Consider the following 20,891-nt stretch of genomic DNA (forward strand, 5'->3'; position numbering starts at 1 on the left):
CAAAGGACCTAGTTAAGCTGCGGCTGGCCCAGAGCGGACCGTTTTGCTCTTCATTGTACTCAGAGGGCTAATATCTATACTATGCATGCCAGTCTCTCTTGTCTAAGAGTTGAGGAAAGACTGACTGCGTCACTTGTTTTTATAACAATGTGTAAGGAAATTCCAAATTGCTTGCATAGTAAAATTACACACAGCACTGACACACACACTTACCCCACCAGACATACCACCACGGTTCTTTTCACAGTTCCCAGGTCCAGAACAAATTCAAGGAAATGTACTGTATTATACAGAGCCATGATTGCATGGAACTCCATTCAATTTCATATAGCGCAAGTGAACAGCAAACCTGGCTATCAAAAAACAAATAAAGCAACACCTCACGACACAACGCCTCTCCCCCATATGACCTACTTGTTGTGTGGATGTACTAACGTGTGTGTAACTGATAGATGCACGCACACGTTAATGTTTTTAAATATATGTTAATATCTTTTTCGTTATGTGTCGGACCACAGTAAGACTAACGTTCACCGTTGGTGTCGGCTAATGGGGATCCTAATCAAATAAAATCCTCTTCATGATAACTACAGTATCTTTCAAGCGGAGAGCAGACTTGTTTAGAAAGAACAGTGTGTCAGTAAGAACAGAGTAGAAAAGAGTATGACTTTATTCCATCTACATCACCTCAGTAAGGTAAATATTCAACTTTGTTTCGTAAAACACCCCTCATTTTGACTGTCACAGACGTCACAAACAAACGACTTCAATGATGGCCGTCTCAGACTGAAGTACGTAGCGAACGATAGAGCAGCGGACTAATTCAGTTTGATTTGTCAGGCAATGACTTGTGTGGCTGGGGAAATCAATTATTGAGTGGCAATGTTTGCTACAACCATTGGAGATGCATAACAATAATACACATAAACGATATGGAAGATGATAGACGGGAGGATGAAAAATATCTGATTAAGGAGAACTCCTACCTACTACCCAGTGCCATGGGAGGGTTATAGGGGAAAGGGGCACAGTAAGGAGTTGTTTTTGGACCTCTTCCCCAATGAAAGCGACCTCTGGGTCATCTCATCTCACCTGACTTGTTATAAAAAGAGGGTGTATTTTGATCACCTATTTTTAGTAAATAAAGGAACAGGTACTACCGGATTGTGTGTGTGTGTGTGTATGTATGTGTGTGTGTGTGGGGGGGGGTGTTATGAAAAAAGAGGGACATATTTATTATGAATAGAACATAGGCAAAACCAAATTCAGAGGGGGAGTATAGTGTTGCTCTTCAGTAACATGACAGTGTTTTGGCTATGCCAGCACACCAAACAACAAGTCTGTATCATGAGAGTTTACCCAGATGCTCAACTGAGGGACTTGGTAATCCCCCCAAAACTCCAGGACATTTCACATGATAACTATAATATAATATAAAATAATAGTTTCCAGATATCTCCTGTGTAAATCTCAAGACCCAATGCTATGATTGCTCCCTGTTGTGGACACTCCTATGTCTGATAAGATAACTGAGGAATGAGAAGCTCTTGTAACACAGCTTACACTTGAAGGGCCGCTCCTTGATGTGAATGGTTTGGTGCTTCTTCACATAGGTCGCCTTGGCAAAGCGCTTCCCACACGTGGGGCAGGAGTATGGCTTGTCTTCTTCTGTGCTAATGCTCGGCCTCCCATGTTGTGACCCAATGACACCAGAAGAGGCAGAAGCAGGAGCCACCACCCTCAGGTGGTTAGTCTTTGAGCTCCCTCCTTGACCTCTAGCCATTGTTTGGGTGTTGTTGGGATTGTGTGCTGCGTTATAGGCTAGGTACCTCTTGTGGTGAACATCCATCCTGACCCTGTCTGCATTGGTGGGGTAACCATGAGGTAACTGAGGAAGGCTAGACCCAGAACCAGGACTTCTGTGAACCCAGTCACCAGGCATTAGACAAGACCCTGAAGGTGAAGACAGACTTGCTGCTAGACTATCACCCGGGGGGTCTCCCATCACTCTCTGTAAAGGCTGAAGCTCAGGGTGACCTGCTCTGTTCATTATGGATATTGTGGTGTTTGTATCATAGGAACAGGAGGGTCTATCTTTATCAGCCCCAGGCCCTGCTTCATCCCTGGACTGAGACTGTGAAGAGAAGGGTCTGGGCTGCAGACTGGATCCCTGACTGGAGCCTCTGTCTCTCTGATGACCACCAGGACTGAGGTTGTTCAGTCCACCTGTCCACTGGTTGTGTTCTGTGTGTTGGTGGAGTCTCGGTCCCTCGCAATTCCGTCTCCGTTCCGACTCGGGAAGGAAGATCAATGGCTCCTGATTCAGGGTCCTGATCAGGAGCCAGGGCTTGTGACCAGCTGCTTCAGAGGTCCAGTCTCTCCCGTCAGCAACACCAGATATCAGCAGGTCTTCATGGACTGCAGACTGTAAACACAAATGGTACAGAAGAGCATATCAAAAGTTTATGAAAGAAACTCTTTGCTGTACACACAAAAACATGACATGATAATTATCAAATTTTAACCACAGTCAAGTCCGTCTCGAACACTGATTCAGGTACCTAACAGTATGGAGCCAAAAACTGTCTATATGAGTTGATTCAAGAATTAAGTATAATGTTTTGGTTCAACTGGTAAGAGAAACTCAGTCCCTGCAACAATACAAAAATAACCAAGTCTGTCAGCACAGAGTCAATTTTGTATTTAATTTCAACAAAATGGTCATACATTCAACTTTGAAGTACAGTATTTTTATTGCACAAAACGATACGTGACAAATATAATAACTTTTCTCACTAAGGTAACACTTGACTTTTTCTGTAAATCTGGTATCCTCGCTTTGATAAAATACATTTTAGAATACTTTTGAAAAGGTTCAACATTATATTGCACACATCTTCACTATTTCATGTGAAGTAAACACATTTACTCATAAAACACCAGCATCAAACAACAGGTCAGGGTTGCCACTTTTTAATAGTAAAGCATTTTTACAGACACCATTAAACCAACCATCAATCATCTACTCTGCCACATCATACTCATTATTTCCTCAATTCACCTACATTACATGTCACTATAATCTATACATGGGCCGTGTGTATTTTCTGCTGGTTTATCCTGCGGGACACTACATGACCAAAAGTATGTGGACACCTGCTCGTCAAACATCTCATTCCGAAATCATGGGCATTAATATGGAGTTGATCCCCTCCTTGCTGCTATAACAGCCTCCATTCTTCTGGAAAGGCTTTCCACTAGATGTTGCAACATTACTGCGGGGACTGGCTTCCATTCAGCCACAAGTGCATTAGTGAGGTCGGGCCCTGATGTTGGGCGATTAGGCCTGGCTTGCAGTAGGTGCTCCAATTCATCCCAAACGTGTTAGATGGGGTTGAGGTCAGGGCTTTGTGCAGGCTAGTCAAGTTCTTCCATACCGATCTTGACAAACCATTTCTGTATGGACCTCACTTTGTGCATTGTCCTGCTGAAACAGGAAAGGGCCCCAAACTGTTGCCACAAAGTCTAGAATGTCATTGTATGCTACATCGTTAAAATTCCCCTTCACTGAAAGTAAGGGGCCTAGCCCGAACCATGAAAAACAGCCCCAGACCATTATTCCTCCTCCACCTAACTTTACAGTTGGCACTATGCATTCGGGCAGGTAGCGTTCTCCTGGCATCCACCAAACCCAGATTTGCCGTCGGACTGCCAGATGGTATAGTGTGATTCATCACTCCAGAGAATGTGTTTCCAGTGCACCAGAGTCCAATGGCTGCGAGCTTTACACAACTTCAGCAGACACTTGACATTGCGCATGGTGATCTTAGGCTTGTGTGCGGCTGCTCGGCCATGGAAACCCATTTCATGAATCTCCCAATGGAACAGTTCATGTGCTGACGTTGCTTCCAGAGGATGTTTGAAACTCGGTAGGGAGTGTTGCAACTGAGGACAGATTATTTTTTACGTGCTACGTGCTTTCAGCACTCTGCGGCCCCGTTCTGTGAGCTTGTGTAGCCCACTCCTTCACGGCTGATCCGTTGTTGCTACTAGACGTTTCCACATCACAATAAGAGCACTTACAGTTGAAAGGGGCAGCTCTAGCTGGGCAGAAATTTGACGATTTGACTTGTTGGAAAGGTGGCATCTTATGACGGTGCCATATTGAAAGTCACTGAGCTCTTCCGTAAGGCCATTCTACTGCCAATGTTTGTCTATGGAGATTGCATGGCTGCGTGCTCAATTTTATACACCTGTCATAATGGGTGTGGCTAAAATAGCCTAATCCACTAATTTGAAGGTGTGTCCACATACTTTTGTATGTATAGTGTAGCTCCTCTGAAAACCTGCAGTGCCTAAAAGCGAACAGCCTCTCTCTCGTGTGGACCTTCAGGTGCATTTTCAGCAGTTGCGCCGATGAGAAAACCTTTCCTCACACTAGGGAAGCCTAAGGGTTTCTCCTGTCTGGACTCCCATTTGCCTCTTCAGGTTGAACGAGTGTGAAAAACTGTCCTTGCACAGTTGGCAGCCTAACCAGGAAGTGTCTGTGTTGTCGTGGGGTCCATGTTCCAGTTGATAGATCCTGTAGAAGGCAGGCTGAAGGCAGCACCTGTTAGGGGGTTAATCTGAGGCGCCATCAGTCTCTCTGAATCACAACTATAGGAGCAGGACGGAGCATCGCTAGCGGAGTCTGTGTCTGTTCTCTCCAGCCGAATACAGACACCTCCCCATCCCCGCAGACCAAATCTATGCCTCGCTCTGGTCTCAGCCAGTCTGTTGTCATGGAGACTATGATCGGTTGTTGTTTTGTGTTCGACTGTCTGTTTCTGGTTGTGGTTAACAGTGTTGTTCCCCAGCCCAGAGTTTAGGATGCAGTCCCATCCACTGACCTCCACTATGCCACCTCTGGTCCTGGCCTGCTCAGTGATGTCGTCCCCCGGGCTATTGACTGCACCCTTCTGGGAATCCAAGATGGCCCCCCAGTCTCCTCTGTTAGCCTCCAGCCAACCACCTGCTGGAAGAGGTCAGAAAATAAATCTTAAAAACACGGAAGATAACTCCGCATAAATGTTTTTATAACATACATTATAATGTGTGTTTTTGTATGTAAACATAGTTGTATTGATTTAATTTTATGAATAAAGAAAAAAAAATAGCCAGGTGCATAACTATTCCCATTGAAGTATATATATTATGTTCTGTATATGTATGTCTCCCTTACCTTGCTCCCCCATCTTTAGTTCACTCAGCAGGTCAATGCTCTCTGGTCCATCCTCTATTGTCTCCTCTTTGACTATCAGCAGATCAGGCTTCCCATCCTCCATGTCTACTGACTGTAAGAGATACAGAGTGTGAGGATGTTGGATCAAGAAATCTGATATGAGGACCCTGCTATGGAGCATTTTCTGATTATGCAATGAGGGATTGCTATGAGTACTATGCGAACTTGTTAGTGGATTTGATACTATGCAAAAAACTTGATTACTTGACACTTAATGGTATGGTCATTCAAAGGCATGGTCCCACACTTAAGACAAAATGAATCAAGACCTGGGGCCATATCCACAAAGCACCTCATAGTAAGAGTGCTGATCAAGGATCAGGTCCCCATATGTGTAAATAGGTCTTATTCATTTTTATCTAAAGGAGTTAAACTGATCCTAGATCAGCACTCCTACTCTGAGAGGCCTTGTGGATACGGGCCCTGAACGAATACCATTCAGACAGTAGTTTACAGTGGGCTCACCTCATTGAGACTGTGTGTGGTCCTGTTCTGCTCAACTGGGTCCTTTGTGGGTTCAGGAGGAGGTATCGTCTGGTTTTCCTCCTCAGGGTTTCCCAGACCCTCCTCCTTCACCAGCAGCACCTCTGGACCCTCCTCCTCCTGGAAGAGACAGGTGATACAGATTGCACAGCCATACACTCCCTCAGGTACATACACACAGATAATAAACACACTTTCAACATGGAGTGTTTACCCATCCACACTACGCTTGAGTCCTATACTGTAGTTACAGAATGACTTTGTTGCTAAACCCATCATGGTGGACATAAATATGTGGGTAAAAATTAGTCATCATCAGGCAAACCTGACTAAACTATTTTGACGTGTACAGTAGGTGTTTGTTAGTGTGCAGGTATATTTATTTATATTTAAGTGTATACTGGTTATAAAGCGCTGTTTGGTGTATGCAGAATAGGGTGAGATCAGATGTGATGTATATTAAAGAGAGTATCAATGAAAGTCTTAGAATGAAAATTACCATTTTGTGTTTATTAAACATAAACGAGTGTTAAATACACCATATGAAAACCACACAAACACGTCTCTCTGTGTGCCTGGCAGACATCTCAGCTTGGATGTCAGCCCACGATCACAAGTTCAACCTCAACAAGACGGAGCTGCTTATCTTCCCGGGGAAGGACTGCCCGCTCCAAGACCTCTCCATCACGGTTGAAAACTCCACGGAGTCCCCCTCCCAGAGTGCAGAGAATATCAAAGCAATGGCTCACTCCTGCAGGTTCATGCTCTGACAAGTGCGACCATTCCTCACGCAGGAAGCGCCGCAGGTCCTAATCCAGGCTGTTTTCATCTCCCTGTTTACACAGGGAACTGTCCCTCCCTACCTTCAGCCTATGCTCAAACCCTACACCTCAACCCGAGTACTCCGCCACCTCTGGTCTCTTGGCCGTCCCACTAACCATGTCAAGCAGATCAAGAGATACAGTGCCTTCAGAAAGTATTCATACCCCTTGACTTATTCCACATTTTGTTGTGTTACAGCCCAAATTCAAAATGGATTAAATAGATTTTGTCTCACACATCTTCTCATAATGAGAGTGAAAACATGTTCTTAGACATTTTTGCAAATTTATTGAAAATGAAATATCTAATTTACATAGCTGTAATTGCTGCCAAAGGTGATTCTAACATGTATTGACTCAGGGGAGTCTTTCTGGGTAAGTCTAAGAGATTTCCACGCCTGGATTTCTCTTTTCAAAAATTCTTCAAGCTCTGTCAAATTGGTTTTTGATCATTGCTAGAAAAACATTTTCAGGTCTTGCCTTAGATTTTCAATCAGATTTAAGTGAAAACTACAGTAACTCGGCCACTGAGGAACATTCACTGTCGTCTTCTTCGTAAGCAATTCCAGTGTAGATTTGGCCTTGTGTTTTAGGTTCTTGCCCTGATGAAAGGTGAATTCCCAGTGGCTGGTGGAAAGCAGACTGAACCAGGTTTTCCTTTAGGGGTTTGCCTGTGCTTAGATTCATTCCATTTGTCTTAATCCTGAAAACTCCCCAGTCCTTAAGGATTACAAGCATACCCATAACATGAAGCAGCCACCATTATGCTTGAAAATATGGAGAGTGGTACTTTGTAATGTGATATATTAGATTTGCACCAAACATAACACTTTGTATTCTGGACAAAAAGTGAATTGCTATACCACATTTTTTTGCAGGATTACTTTAGTGCCTTGTTGCAAACAGGATGCATGATTTGGAATATTTTCCTTCTTTTCACTCTGTCAATTAGGTTAGTATTGTGGAGTATCTACAATGTTGTTGATACATCCTCAGTTTTCCATCACTGTCACTAAACTAACGGTTTTAAAAAGTCACCATTGGCCCCATGGTGAAATCGCTGAGTGGTTGCCTTCCTTTCCGACAACAGAGTTAGGAAGGGCTTCTGTATCTTTGTAGTGACTGGGTGTATTGATATACCATCCAAAGTGTAATTAATAAAGTCACCATGCTCAAAGGGATATTCAATGTCTGCTTTTTTTGTTTTTTACCCATCTACCAATAGGTGCCTTTCTTTGCTAGATATTGGAAAACCTCCCTGGTCTTTGTGGTTGAAATTCATTGCTCGATTGAAGGACCTTAAATATAATTGTATCTGTGGGGTAGAGATGAGGTAGTCATTTAAAAATAAAGTTAAACACTATCATTGCACACAGAGTGAGTCCATGCAACTTATTATAAGACTTGTTAAGCACATTTATACTCCTGACCTTATTTAGACTTGCCAGAACAAAGGGGTTAAATACTTATTGGCTCAAGACATTCAGCTCTGATCCAATTCTGATCGGAGTAGTAATTTGATATTGTGATGCGTGTATGATTTCTTTTACTTGTCCATTTGGACACCTTATATCTATATTCCTGTTGTGCAACTATTTATTTAACTTTATTTCCCAGACGAGGACAAGCGTTAAAGAGAAACTGCCCCTAAAAAGCAGCTAATCTCTTTGAAAACAGCCTGTGTGGTATCGATATGAGTCAGAAACATTTATTCTAGTGTCAAAATTGACTACTAAGAGTAAGTAGGATATTTTTGGTCCCGAGTGGAGCAGTGGTCTAAGACAATTTGCCCAGCGTCGTCTGGGTTTTACTGGGATAGGCCATCATTGTAAATAAGAATTTGTTCTTAACTGACTTGCCTAGTTTCATCTAAAACAGAGTTGAAAAATAAATGTTTATTTTAAATGTTTTATTATTTCGCTTTTTGATCTTAATTTAAGTTGAGGCAAAAGTATAGCATTGTGGCAAAGGTTAGGTTTAAAATAACATTTGAATAAAGATACATTTTAGAAATAGGCTGAGTTTCTGACTTTGTGGCTGTGGTAACACCCCAGAATTAGCTTGACCTCGAGTTAATACCCTGGTGACAGACTGCTTCATCAACAATGGTAAATGTGTGTTATGTGAAAATATGTTTGTTTTTTAAATAAAAAAGTAAGCTAGTAGGTTAATTACTCAGCCAAGCAGATACAAGTAGTAGATCATTTTGGTTGTGAAGTGCATTATCAAAAGCATTCTCCTCTCTTTATAACAAAATGCAATTAACCCCTTGGCTGTCTAATGTATCACGCTGTCACAGGCCCTCCCAGTCAACCCCACCTCATGATATGAGGAAGTCAATTGTTTATTAGGATTGCCTGCTGCAGTTGTTTGAGAAATGTCCAGTTTGCAGCCGAACAGCCAACATACAGAAGACCAGCAAGGGGACCCTCAACATCACGCAGACATGCCCTCGCTGTGAGCATTCCTATAAATTGAACAGGGAGGACACTTGAATCAGGTTGGTCAAATTTGACCTGGTCAAAACTGTTTAGCCATTTTTTCCCCCCAATTCACCATCATAACCTAGCCTGGTGGAACCAGCCTGATCGCTGCGTTTACCATTCTATTTTACGTCACATATCATGATATCTGAAGTGAAATAGAAAAGCATACTCAGCGATCAGGCTGGATCCACCACGCTAATCATAACCACTATTGATAATGTAATCAGTGCTCTGTGTGTGTTTGTATCCATGGAGGCTGCGGGGTGGAGGGCGACTCATAATAACGGCGCGCGAACGGAAAGTTTGATGTATTTGACACCGTTCAACTTATTCCAGTCCAGCTGTTACCATGAGCCCATCCCGCCAATTAAGGTGCCACCAACCTGATCGACAAAGGCAAAGACCTCACCTCGTTTGCTCAACAACGATTGTCGATAGGTAGACCATAATTAGGCAGGTTTAGTCTGACCTGTTAAAACTTCCAACACAGTAGGTTTGTCAGATATCACCAAACCTAACGGCCATTGGTAATAGAACAGTGACTGTGTATATGTTGACGGATGCATCTATGGAGCCAGCACTTGGAGACTTGCAATATGATGTGATGGAGTCCTGACCGACAGACGGGCTTGATACTGACGTCTCTGAATGGACAGAGACCTGGCACTCGGCATAATTGTTTTTTACTAGATACCATTTAATTCGATAATAAAAAAAGACAATGCAAGGAAAAGTTATCAGTCAATATGGGGAGGGAGAAACTGTGTATTCTGCACCAGGATCAGGGAACTGCTGTTTTATACGGGACACGACACAGGAAGGTATGACCACTGACATGTTTGCTAAGGCAGCCATATTTACCGCCAGACAAAATGCAGATAGGCAGAGTACCTGTATCGGCTGGGAACGACAATGAAAGGTCAAAGGTTCACATTGTTATATTAGCAGAACACTGCTTCTTTGGTATTATGTAAAGTGTTGTTTATTCTACATTTGAAAGTTATCAAAATACTTAGTTTAGAATATTTACATAAATTTAGCAATCACGTGTTTACACTGTTGGCTACTGACCTATTCAAAGCTTCCTCCGGCATCTCACCATACATCCATCATCTGCCTGTAGTTGTTGTACTCAACAAGCAGGAGGTTTGTTTGTTGTGACTGGGGGGGGGGGGTGCTGCAGTCAAGGTTCTGACATATGAGTGTGTCTTGGTGGTGGCAAGGACAAACACAAGAAACACCCACATTAAACCCCCCAAGCCATCTCAAGTATGGCTTCCGTCATGGCCGACAGCATTTCTTGAGGAGCAAGTTCAAAAACGACGCCAAATCAGCAGCTGCAATTCCCCCTGAATGTTGAGCCCTGATTTACTACGACTTTGATACTTGGTTCTCACCCAGCCATCTTAAGATGAATGCACTCTGGATAAGAGCATCTGCTAAATGACTAAAATGTAAATGTAATGTCTCAACTAAAACTCTGCACAAACTTGATAAACTCCATTTATTTTTTAATTAAAAAGTATCTTGGGATAAAAAATTAAGTAGCTGAACGGAAGTAATGAAACAGGCATTTGTGAACATCATATAGCAGAGTACAAAAATAATATGTAACAGTCTGTTTAGGCTTCTACACTGTGTACAAAACATTAGGAATAGTCATTATTTCCTTGACAGACTGACCAGGTGACGCCAGGTGAGAGCTATGACCACTTATTGAAGTCACTTGTTAAATCCACATCAAGCAGTGTAGATAAAGGGGAGGAGACAGGTCAAAGAATGATTTTTAAGCCTTGAGACAATTGAGACATGGCTTGTGTAGGTGTGCCATTGAGGGTTAATGGGAAAGACGAATTGAGGCTGTTCTGAGGGCAAAAGGGGGTGCAACTCAATATTAGGAAGGTGTTCCTAATGTTTTGTACACTTAGTGTATATGCCTTATGCATCACAATGTCTGTATGCAATATTCTACCCAGGAATAGTCGACACTGGAATCTGTTACTCTCGTTATTCCAAATGTGTCTGTAGATCTTTTTTTTTAAAGTATCTTCTTTATGCAGGGTTTGATCTAAACATCAGAAGCTATCGAGTGGAATGATTATTTTCTATGTTATAGAGTAGAATGTTTTTTCTGCTGGTGTATCCTGAGATAGCTCCTTTCTGAGAACCTCTTCCCACAGTGTGTACAGGCGAACGGTCTTTCTCCCTTGTGGACCTTCAGGTGCATCTTCAGGTTGCCAGCCAGGGAGAACCTCTTCTCACACTGGGGGCAGCTGAATGGTTTCTCCCCTGTGTGGACCCTCTGGTGCCTCTTCAGATCACCAGACTGGGAGAAGCTCTTCTCACACTGGCTACAGCTGAAGGGTTTCATCCCTGTGTGGACCCTCTGATGGATCTCCACCTTCTGGAGGCAGCTGAAGCCTTTGTTGCAGAACTTACAGAGGAACACCTTCTCTTGACTATTGTCTGATGTCGGTCCCCCTCCCCACGCCCTTTGGTCCTCTGAGTTCAATACCTGATCGAAAAGGACACAGCCGTGTGAATCGGAAGGTGCCATTGATGTGGACACTGGGTCGCTTTCCCTGAAAGAGTGTAAAGGGGAGTTGGTGGCAACAATATGATTTGTCTCTAAGATTCCCCTGTAATCTAAGAAATCTCTGCCTTGTGAGTGTTCTTCTAAGTGAGTCTCGTCTACATTCCATGTCAGAGGAGTGTCGCCCTCCACTTTCACAGTTACATCATCTACCAATGTAACCTCTCCTTTCTTATCTTGGCACCCTTCAGAGTATACACTACTACTGTACCCGTTCCAGTAACCTCTAGACAGAGCAGTCGGTCTCTCTAAACCCATGGGCATGTTGCCAAGGTCCATCTCTGTAGTGTAAGAACAAGACGGATCATCACCGCCAGAGTCTAACGTGTCACCAAGGGAGTAAACCATCCTCTGGCTCTGGTGAAATACCGGTAAATACTCTGAGCCAGGAGCAGGAGGACAGCCCAGTTTCCCAAGTCTGTCTGGGTCTGATCTGTGATCAGATCCTGTTGGTAATAGCCTGTGTGTTACAGTTAAAGTCTCGGCGTCTCTCTCTGACTTGAGGACGGTGTTCGGCGCTCCACTGACCTCCGTGATGCTACGTCCGGTCCTGGGCTGGGGTGAGCTGGCGGTGGTGAGGTCCACCGTGGCTTCAGGTGGTGCCACTGTAGCCACTGCTCTAGTTTGGGTGTCTACGCTGTGCCGTGGGTCCTCTCCTTCAGTCCTCTCCTGCTTGACCAGAGACGATCCTTCAGGACCTGCATCCTCTGTATCTGCAGGCTGACACAAAAGAGGAGGTTGTTAACGGTACATGATTTGAATAGGATAACAATGTCATAGGGAAGTCTCACAAGCTCCCCTATGGTAGATAAATAAGGATGTACATGTAAGCAAATTGGGATATGGGACATGTGTATGTGGGATATGTTCCAGGATTCATCTGATAGCATTCAGGAGTTTGACACATTAGGCACGGGCTTCATCTATAAGTGCATAGACGAATTAGACCCCACAGTGATCATACGAACGTCTCCAAACCCCCCAAAAAATATTGATTAAATGCAATATCTGCGCTGGGATAAAGGCTAGAACTACTTCTTACATGGAATGGGACACAGACATGGACACACACAAGAAAGCACACTACGAGCTTGGAGGAGACATTAAAAGGACAACATTGGAGGAAGGTGGAATCCTATTCCACCGGCTCTGATGCTCGTCATATGTGGCAGGGCTTGCAGATGATAACAGATTACAAAGGGAAACCCAGCTGTTAGACGCCCAGTGATGCAGAACTTCCAAACGAGCTAAATACCTTTTATGCTCGCTTCGAGGAATACAACACTGAGTCTTGCGTGAAAGCCCCAGTTGTTCCGGATGACTGTAATCTCGCTCTTTGTGGCTGATGTGAGTAAATCTTTTAAACAGGTCAAACAAGGCCTCCGGGCCAAATGGAATCTTCTCAAAGCATACGCAGACCAGCTTGCAAGTGCCTTCTGACATTTTCAATCCCAGTCTGTAATCCCAACATGTTTCAAGCTGACCACCATTGTCTCTGTTCTCAAGAACTCCAAGGTTACCTGCTTAAATGACTATCGCCCAGTAGCACTCACACCTGTAATTATGAATTGCTTTAAAAGGCTGGTCATGACACACAAACACCATCATCCCAGACCACATGCACCCACTTAAATTTGCATACTGCTCCAACAGATCCACAGATGACGCAATCTCAATGGCACTTCACACTGACCTCTCCCACCTGAACAAGAGGGGAAATAAGTATCTGAGAATGCAGTTCATGAACGCCGAGCTGTAGTCTAACACCATAGTCCCCTCCAAACTAATCCCAAAGCTGGGGACCCTGGGACTAGAGGCCTTCATTGGACTCATTCCAAATTGGACCTGGGGCTTTTCCATCCAGACCGGATATGCATAATTTATTTTTCAATATAGAGGCCCGTTCCGAACTAATAGCTGCCACAGGTTATTTATCATGCAATGGGATTTTGTAGTGGCTACCTGTCTTGCATCAAACCGGGAGAAGCTAGTTAAGATAGCTTTGCCCCACACAGAGACACTATGACTGTAACCTATTGCCGTTTTGATGACTTATGTTTGGCCAACAACAAGTCACATGCGCCACTATTGTGAAAAGCAAAGTTCAGATGCATACATTTCGCTCTCGCAGTCGCGTTCGGATCCTTCCGGACAAGTCAGTTAAAATTACACATACCCAAGACAATTTCAGATCAGACCCAGACCAGTGACATTATTTAGAATTCTGGATCCGGAACCGCTCGGGAATTCAGGTACAGGTAGATCCGTGAAGACCTCTACCTGGAACTGGACACTTTTCCTCTGCAACTGGATCCTGGCCTTCCTGACGGGCCGGAACCATGTGGTGAAGGTAGGCAACAACACATCTGCCACTCTGACCCTCAACACGGGGCTTCTCATAGGTGTGTGCTTAGTCCCCTCCTGTACTCCCTGTTCACGACTCCAACACCATCATCAAGTTAGCTGACGGCACGGCGGTGATAGGCCTTTGTGGTGCTAGGACAACAGCATCTCCCTCAATGTTAGTAAAACCAAGGAACTGATATTGGACTACAGGAGAAAGAGGGTAGAGCATGCCCCCCCCCCACACCCCCACCCACATCGACGGGCCATAGTGGAGCGGGTCGAGAGCTTAAAATTCCTTGGCGTTCACATCACTAACGACTTAACATGTTCCATACACACCCTCACAGATGTGAAGAGGGCACCATAGCACGTCTTCCCCGTCAGGAGGCTTAAAAGATTTGGCATGGGCCCTTAGATTCTCAAAAAGTTCTACAGCTGCACCATTGAGAGCATCTTGACTGGCTGCATCACCGCTTGGTATGCCAAATGCACTGCGGTCAACCGGAAAGCGCTACAGAGGTTGGTGCAGACAACCCAGTACATTACTTGGGCCGTGCTCCCTTCCATCCAGGACCTCTATATCAGGCAGTGCCAGAAGAAGGCCCGAAAAATTGCCAAAGCCTCCAGCCACCCAAGCCATAGTCTGTAAATGGTACCAGAGCATCGACACTGTAGCTTCTACCCCCAAGCCACAAGACTGCTAAATAACCATAAGAGTGCGAAATAGTTAATTAATTGGTTACCAGACTATCTGCACTGGCCCTTACACGTGGTCTGCCACTGCGAGGATGATCTGCTGTCCATCCTGTCTCCCTGTAGCGCTGTCTTAGGCGTCTCACAGTACGGACATTGCAATTTATTGCCCTGGCCACATGTGCAGTCCTCATGCCTCCGCGCAGCTTGCCTAAGGCACGTTCACGCAGATGAGCAGGGACTCTGGGCATCTTTCTTTTGGTGTTTTTCAAAGTCAGTAGAATGACTTCTTTAGTGTCCTAAGTTTTCATAATTGTGACCTTAATTGCTTACCGTCTGTAAGCTGTTAGTGTCTTAACGACCGTTCCACGGGTGCATGTTCATTAATCGTTTCTGGATCATTGAACAAGCATGGGAAACTGTTTAAACCCTTTACAATGAAGATCTGTGAAGTTATTTGGATATTTACAAAATATCTTTGAAAGACAAGGGTCCTGAAAAAGGGAAGTTTCTTTTTTTGTTTAGCTCCATTCTAGTATATTGTATTCCTCTTGTGTTACTATTTTCATGGTGAAGTCTACACCCGTTGTATTATAAAATAAAAATGGTATTTGATTTTAATAGCTGAGGTGGACCATTTCTGAAATAAAACAGGACACATTTGATGCACTGTAATTTCTAATGTTACACTATGACACTAACCTCTATCACAATAATATGCTGGGTTGAGGTTCCACTCCCCTCATCTATAGCTATGGGTTGGTCATCTCTCCACACATTGGGTCCCGCTGGCTTCACAATGCTCCTGTGGCCTACAGTGAGATGACCTTCACCTGAGAGTGATTGGGGGAAAAGAGGTGGTTAGGTTAGGTACTGTCAATGCTCAACGCTATATTGTACACTATTGACACTGTTTACAATTGACAAGGATGCAGGGTATGCAAAGTAACACCTCTCATAACTTCTTGATATACTATTTATTGATTGATTATGTTCCATGCATCACATTGTTTTTATTGAGTATGACAATAAGACATTCAGTAAATCAGAATCTGGTTAGAATATGATACTGGCAGTGCCCGAAATCTGGATTGCCTACTACTTACTTAAACTGCATACTGTGTACTAATCATACTATATATTACTTAGAATGTGCTGTTTAGTAATAACGTATGCCCTAAACAACAAATACCAATATACTAGGCTCATCCATACTGACAATGCTTCATCTAATTTGAAATTTCGCTGTTCTGTGCAATTCGTTCATTTTGGTAGCACATCCCATATTTGAATATCAGCTATTTTTGCCTACTATTCAGTGATGTAAAAAAAACATCAATTGTAAAGTACATATACCCCCAAAAACTACTTAATTTTAAGTACTTTACAACTTTACTCTTTTACTTCACAACATTACTAAATAAAAGTATGTAATTCTTACTCAATACATTTTTCCCATTTTTAGATACTTTTACTGGGTGACTTTCACTTGAGTCATTTTCTATTAAGGTATCTTTACTTCTACTCGGGTATGACAATTGGGTACTTTTTCCACCACTGCTACTATTTATATGTGACGCGATAAACAATGGACACTATGCGAGAATTCTATACTGAATAAAAATATAAAAAAACACAACATGCAACAATTTCAAAGATTTTACAGTTCATATAAGGACATCAGTAAATTTAAATAATTCATTCGGCTCTAATCTATGGATTTCACATGACTGGGAATAAAGATACGCATCTGTCGGTCTCTGATCTGCAGAGGCTGTACTGTGCAATCCGGGAATTTTGTGATTGATGGTTTTATTATTTCAAGTGTAAACTACCAGAATTCAGTGGCTACAGACATACAAATTGATAAAAGCTAAATACCTGTGAATTTAAAATGTGTCCCATCTATCTTGCTGTGCAGGTGGCTAGCAGGAAGCTCACTGTCTCAGCCTAGGCTAATTATTTGCTGGAAATGGTGCAGTTTACCCTCCCATCACTGTATGAACTCATATAGACCCAACATAACATTACAATGTAACCCAACTCAGGTGTAGCCCTACCTTAGAAGTAAACTGTGTTTTTAGACTAGTATTGCAACCTTCTACATTCAGACTTATTGAGAAATATGTGTCTGTGTTAGGCTGTGTGTGTGGGTGGGGAAGTTTGTGTCTGTGTGGGCTGTGTATGCAGGTGGCACGGCACAGCTTTGGGCATATTATTGGGCACTCTGGTCCTGGATGGCAGGCAGCTTTGCCCCAGTGATGTACTGGGCCATACGCACTACCCTCTGAAGAGCCTTGCGGTCGGAGGCGGAGCAATTGCCGTACCAGGCAGTTTATTTTATTTTACCTTTATTTAACCAGGCAAGTCAGTTAAGAACAAATTCTTATTTTAAATGACGGCCTAGGAACAGTGGGTTAACTGCCTGTTCAGGGGCAGGTCTCCAGACCATTTCCGGAGACCTTCTCCCTTACCTCACCTCGCTCATAAACTCATCCCTGACCGCTGACTACGTCCCTTCCGTCTTCAAGAGAGCGAGAGTTGCACCCCTTCTGAAAAAACCTACACTCGATCCCTCCGATGTCAACAATTACAGACCAGTATCCCTTCTTTCTTTTCTCTCCAAAACTCTTGAACGTGCCGTCCTTGGTCAGCTCTCCCGCTATCTCTCTCTGAATGACCTTCTTGATCCAAATCAGTCAGGTTTCAAGACTAGTCATTCAACTGAGACTGCTCTCCTCTGTATCACGGAGGCGCTCCGCACTGCTAAAGCTAACTCTCTCTCCTCTGCTCTCATCCTTCTAGATCTATCGGCTGCCTTCGATACTGTGAACCATCAGATCCTCCTCTCCACCCTCTCCGAGTTGGGCATCTCCGGCGCGGCCCACGCTTGGATTGCGTCCTACCTGACAGGTCGCTCCTACCAGGTGGCGTGGCGAGAATCTGTCTCCTCACCACGCGCTCTCACCACTGGTGTCCCCCAGGGCTCTGTTCTTGGCCCTCTCCTATTCTCGCTATACACCAAGTCACTTGGCTCTGTCATAACCTCACATGGTCTCTCCTATCATTGCTATGCAGACGACACACAATTAATCTTCTCCTTTCCCCCTTCTGATGACCAGGTGGCGAATCGCATCTCTGCATGTCTGGCAGACATATCAGTGTGGATGACGGATCACCACCTCAAGCTGAACCTCGGCAAGACGGAGCTGCTCTTCCTCCCGGGGAAGGACTGCCCGTTCCATGATCTCGCCATCACGGTTGACAACTCCATTGTGTCCTCCTCCCAGAGCGCCAAGAACCTTGGCGTGATCCTGGACAACACCCTGTCGTTCTCAACCAACATCAAGGCGGTGGCCCGTTCCTGTAGGTTCATGCTCTACAACATCCGCAGAGTACGACCCTGCCTCACACAGGAAGCGGCGCAGGTCCTAATCCAGGCACTTGTCATCTCCCGTCTGGATTACTGCAACTCGCTGTTGGCTGGGCTCCCTGCCTGTGCCATTAAACCCCTTCAACTCATCCAGAACGCCGCAGCCCGTCTGGTGTTCAACCTTCCCAAGTTCTCTCACGTCACCCCGCTCCTCCGTTCTCTCCACTGGCTTCCAGTTGAAGCTCGCATCCGCTACAAGACCATGGTGCTTGCCTACGGAGCTGTGAGGGGAACGGCACCTCAGTACCTCCAGGCTCTGATCAGGCCCTACACCCAAACAAGGGCACTGCGTTCATCCACCTCTGGCCTGCTCGCCTCCCTACCACTGAGGAAGTACAGCTCCCGCTCAGCCCAGTCAAAACTGTTCGCTGCTCTGGCCCCCCCAATGGTGGAACAAACTCCCTCATGACGCCAGGACAGCGGAGTTAATCACCACCTTCCGGAGACACCTGAAACCCCACCTCTTTAAGGAATACCTAGGATAGGATAAGTAATCCCTCTCACCCCCCCCTTAAGATTTAGATGCACTATTGTAAAGTGACTGTTCCACTGGATGTCATAAGGTGAATGCACCAATTTGTAAGTCGTCTGCTAAATGACTTAAATGTAATGTAAATGTAGAACAACAGATTTGTACCTTGTCAGCTCGGGGGGTCTGAACTCGCAACCTTCAGGTTACTAGTCCAACACTCTAACCACTAGGCTACCCTGCAAACGCTCAGGATGCTCTTGATGTTGCAGCTGTAGAACCTTTTGAGGATCTCAGGACCCATGCTAAATCTTTTTCGTTTCCTGAGGGGGAATAGGCTTTACGTGCCCTCTTCACGACTGTCTGTGTGTGTTTGGACCAATCTAGTTTGTTGTTGATGTGGACACCAAGGAATTTGAAGCTCTCAACCTGCTCCACTACAGCCCCGTCGATGAGAATGGGAAGGGCCATGCAGTCGTGGGTGAACATCCCTGGGGAGCTCCAGTGTTGAGGCTCAGCGTGGCAGATGGGTTGCTACCTACCCTCACCACCTGGGGGCAGCCTGTCAGGAAGTCCAGGATCCAGAGGGAGGTGTTTAGTCCCAGGATCCTTAGCTTGGTGATGAGCTTTGAGGACACTATGGTGTTGAACGCTGAGCTGTAGTCAATGAACAGCATTCTCACATAGGTGTTCCTTTTGTCCAGGTGTGAAAGGGCAGTGTGGAGTGCAATAGAGATTTCATCATCTGTGGATCTGTTTTGGCGGTATGCAAATTGGAGTGAGTCTTGGGTTTCTGGGATAATGGTGTTGATGTGAGCCATTACCAGCCATTCAAAGCACTTCATGGCTACGGGCGTGTGAGTGCTACGGGCGTGTGAGTGCTACGGGCGTGTGAGTGCTACGGGCGTGTGAGTGCTACGGGCGTGTGAGTGCTACGGGCGTGTGAGTGCTACGGGCGTGTGAGTGCTACGGGTTAGTAAGGAATTCCCCACACCTGGTTGTCTAGGCCTTAATTGAAACCCCTGGACTAGGAATTTACCTTTTTCAATTACTTTGAAAATACGACATTCTAGCAATGATAACTCCTATCCTCATGAAATAAAGTGTTCTGTGTTCCTGAGAAGCTTCTTGATAACATGGAATAAAGTATAACACCAGAAACAGTTTCATTTTGACCTCTATCACTCTACTATCTAGAACGCAATAATGGGTATTCGGAAAAATGGCCATTGACTCTGCAATAATATTCTTTTTACCCAGCAGGTCAATTTAAGGTCAAATAAATAAAATATTACAAGATAGCTTAATAATCAAGTATTGTATACTATCCAAAAACTGACTAAGACCCCATTCTGGGTAACACATCTGAACAACATGCCCAGAAAATAACCGAACAACAGGCACCTCAGCCTTCTCCAAAAAAGTACCTCTTGCCATTCCTCTGTATCGGTCGAGGATCTTGACACTACTGGGACGACTGGCGAGGACGCGCTCTCGTATTGTCCTCTCTGCGCGCTCCCGTGACACCTTCAGTTCCAGTAGCTGTAGTTTCCTGCGCAATCCCCTGTTTTCTTTCTGGCTTTGAGACATTTCCAAACGAAACACTGCATAGTCGTCGTCTACGACTTTACAGATCTCTGCCACGGCTGCATTCGCTAGCACCTCCATAATCGAGGCTATTTGAGTGTGAAAAACCATATCGTTAGCCATTGCTTACTAGTATCGTTAGCAGCTAGCTGGCGTTACCTAGAAAACATCAACCAAGTCCCGTCTCCAAACGCGAATTAAAGACTACCCGAGTTAATTACGTGTTGTTTTGCAGTTAAATGAATCGCATTGAGTTTCAGGGTGTTAATAAATGTCTAAAAAATAAAAACGCTAACGTGGAAATGGTTCTTGATCACTACTCACTTCCGCTTATTACTTATTTACGTTTGTATTGACGCAACCAACTGAAAGGTGCTTACACCGCCACCTACTGTACTGGAGTGTGAGACCGTCCTCAATTATTCTCTTCACTAAACCTGAGCTGTGTTCGAATACTCATACTAACCGTACCATTTGTGACGTGAATTGAGTATATAGTATGCTTTTTGGTAATAGTGTGGATATAGTTTCTATGCAAAAAGTTATCGGATGACATACTAAATTTGACCAAAATAGGCGTGGCTTCACATCGTTTTCAGATGTGAAGAAAATGGCGAAAAATATAAATTGAGCAATTCAATGTAATGACTTTTCAAATAAGTTACGTTAAAGGTTATGTTAGCTACACTATTCTTACAA

At 44.3% G+C, this 20,891-nt stretch overlaps 4 protein-coding genes across 5 annotated transcripts in view; 1 reads left to right on the forward strand and 3 right to left on the reverse strand.

The window, feature by feature from the left end:
• Window positions 1–20,891, reverse strand: part of LOC124012438 (zinc finger protein 606-like) — a 1,040,669-nt gene that overhangs the window by 431,467 nt on the left and 588,311 nt on the right. The gene's annotated exons all lie outside the window — the stretch shown is intronic.
• LOC124012437 overlaps window positions 1–20,891 on the reverse strand; it is a 971,157-nt gene that overhangs the window by 395,291 nt on the left and 554,975 nt on the right. The gene's annotated exons all lie outside the window — the stretch shown is intronic.
• Window positions 1–20,891, forward strand: part of LOC124012433 (neurotrophin receptor-interacting factor homolog) — a 162,804-nt gene that overhangs the window by 80,726 nt on the left and 61,187 nt on the right. The gene's annotated exons all lie outside the window — the stretch shown is intronic.
• On the reverse strand, window positions 554–20,563 carry LOC124012429 (transcriptional regulator prz1-like). The gene is made up of 7 exons (XM_046326035.1): window positions 20,033–20,563; window positions 15,406–15,536; window positions 12,193–12,384; window positions 5,747–5,884; window positions 5,222–5,333; window positions 4,890–5,014; window positions 554–2,425 (listed from the first exon to the last, which is right to left on the reverse strand). The coding sequence occupies exons 1-7, from the start codon at window positions 20,313–20,315 to the stop codon at window positions 1,484–1,486; spliced, it is 1,923 nt and encodes a 640-aa protein (XP_046181991.1). The 5' UTR covers window positions 20,316–20,563; the 3' UTR covers window positions 554–1,483.

The sequence above is a fragment of the Oncorhynchus gorbuscha genome, linkage group LG24 (assembly GCF_021184085.1).
Source record: "Oncorhynchus gorbuscha isolate QuinsamMale2020 ecotype Even-year linkage group LG24, OgorEven_v1.0, whole genome shotgun sequence".
Taxonomy (NCBI): Eukaryota; Metazoa; Chordata; class Actinopteri; order Salmoniformes; family Salmonidae; genus Oncorhynchus; species Oncorhynchus gorbuscha.

What these genes read in the sequence shown, in the direction of transcription:
- LOC124012429 (XM_046326035.1), bottom strand. Translation starts at nt 20,315, where the DNA reads ATGGCTAACGATATGGTTTTTCACACTCAAATAGCCTCGATTATGGAG. An exon ending in ACTAAAGATGGGGGAGCAAG is followed by an intron (nt 5,015 to 5,221) that starts GTAAGGGAGACA and finishes GACCTCTTCCAG; the next exon opens with CAGGTGGTTGGCTGGAGGCT. An exon ending in CCAGAGGTGGCATAGTGGAG is followed by an intron (nt 2,426 to 4,889) that starts GTCAGTGGATGG and finishes TTGTGTTTACAG; the next exon opens with TCTGCAGTCCATGAAGACCT.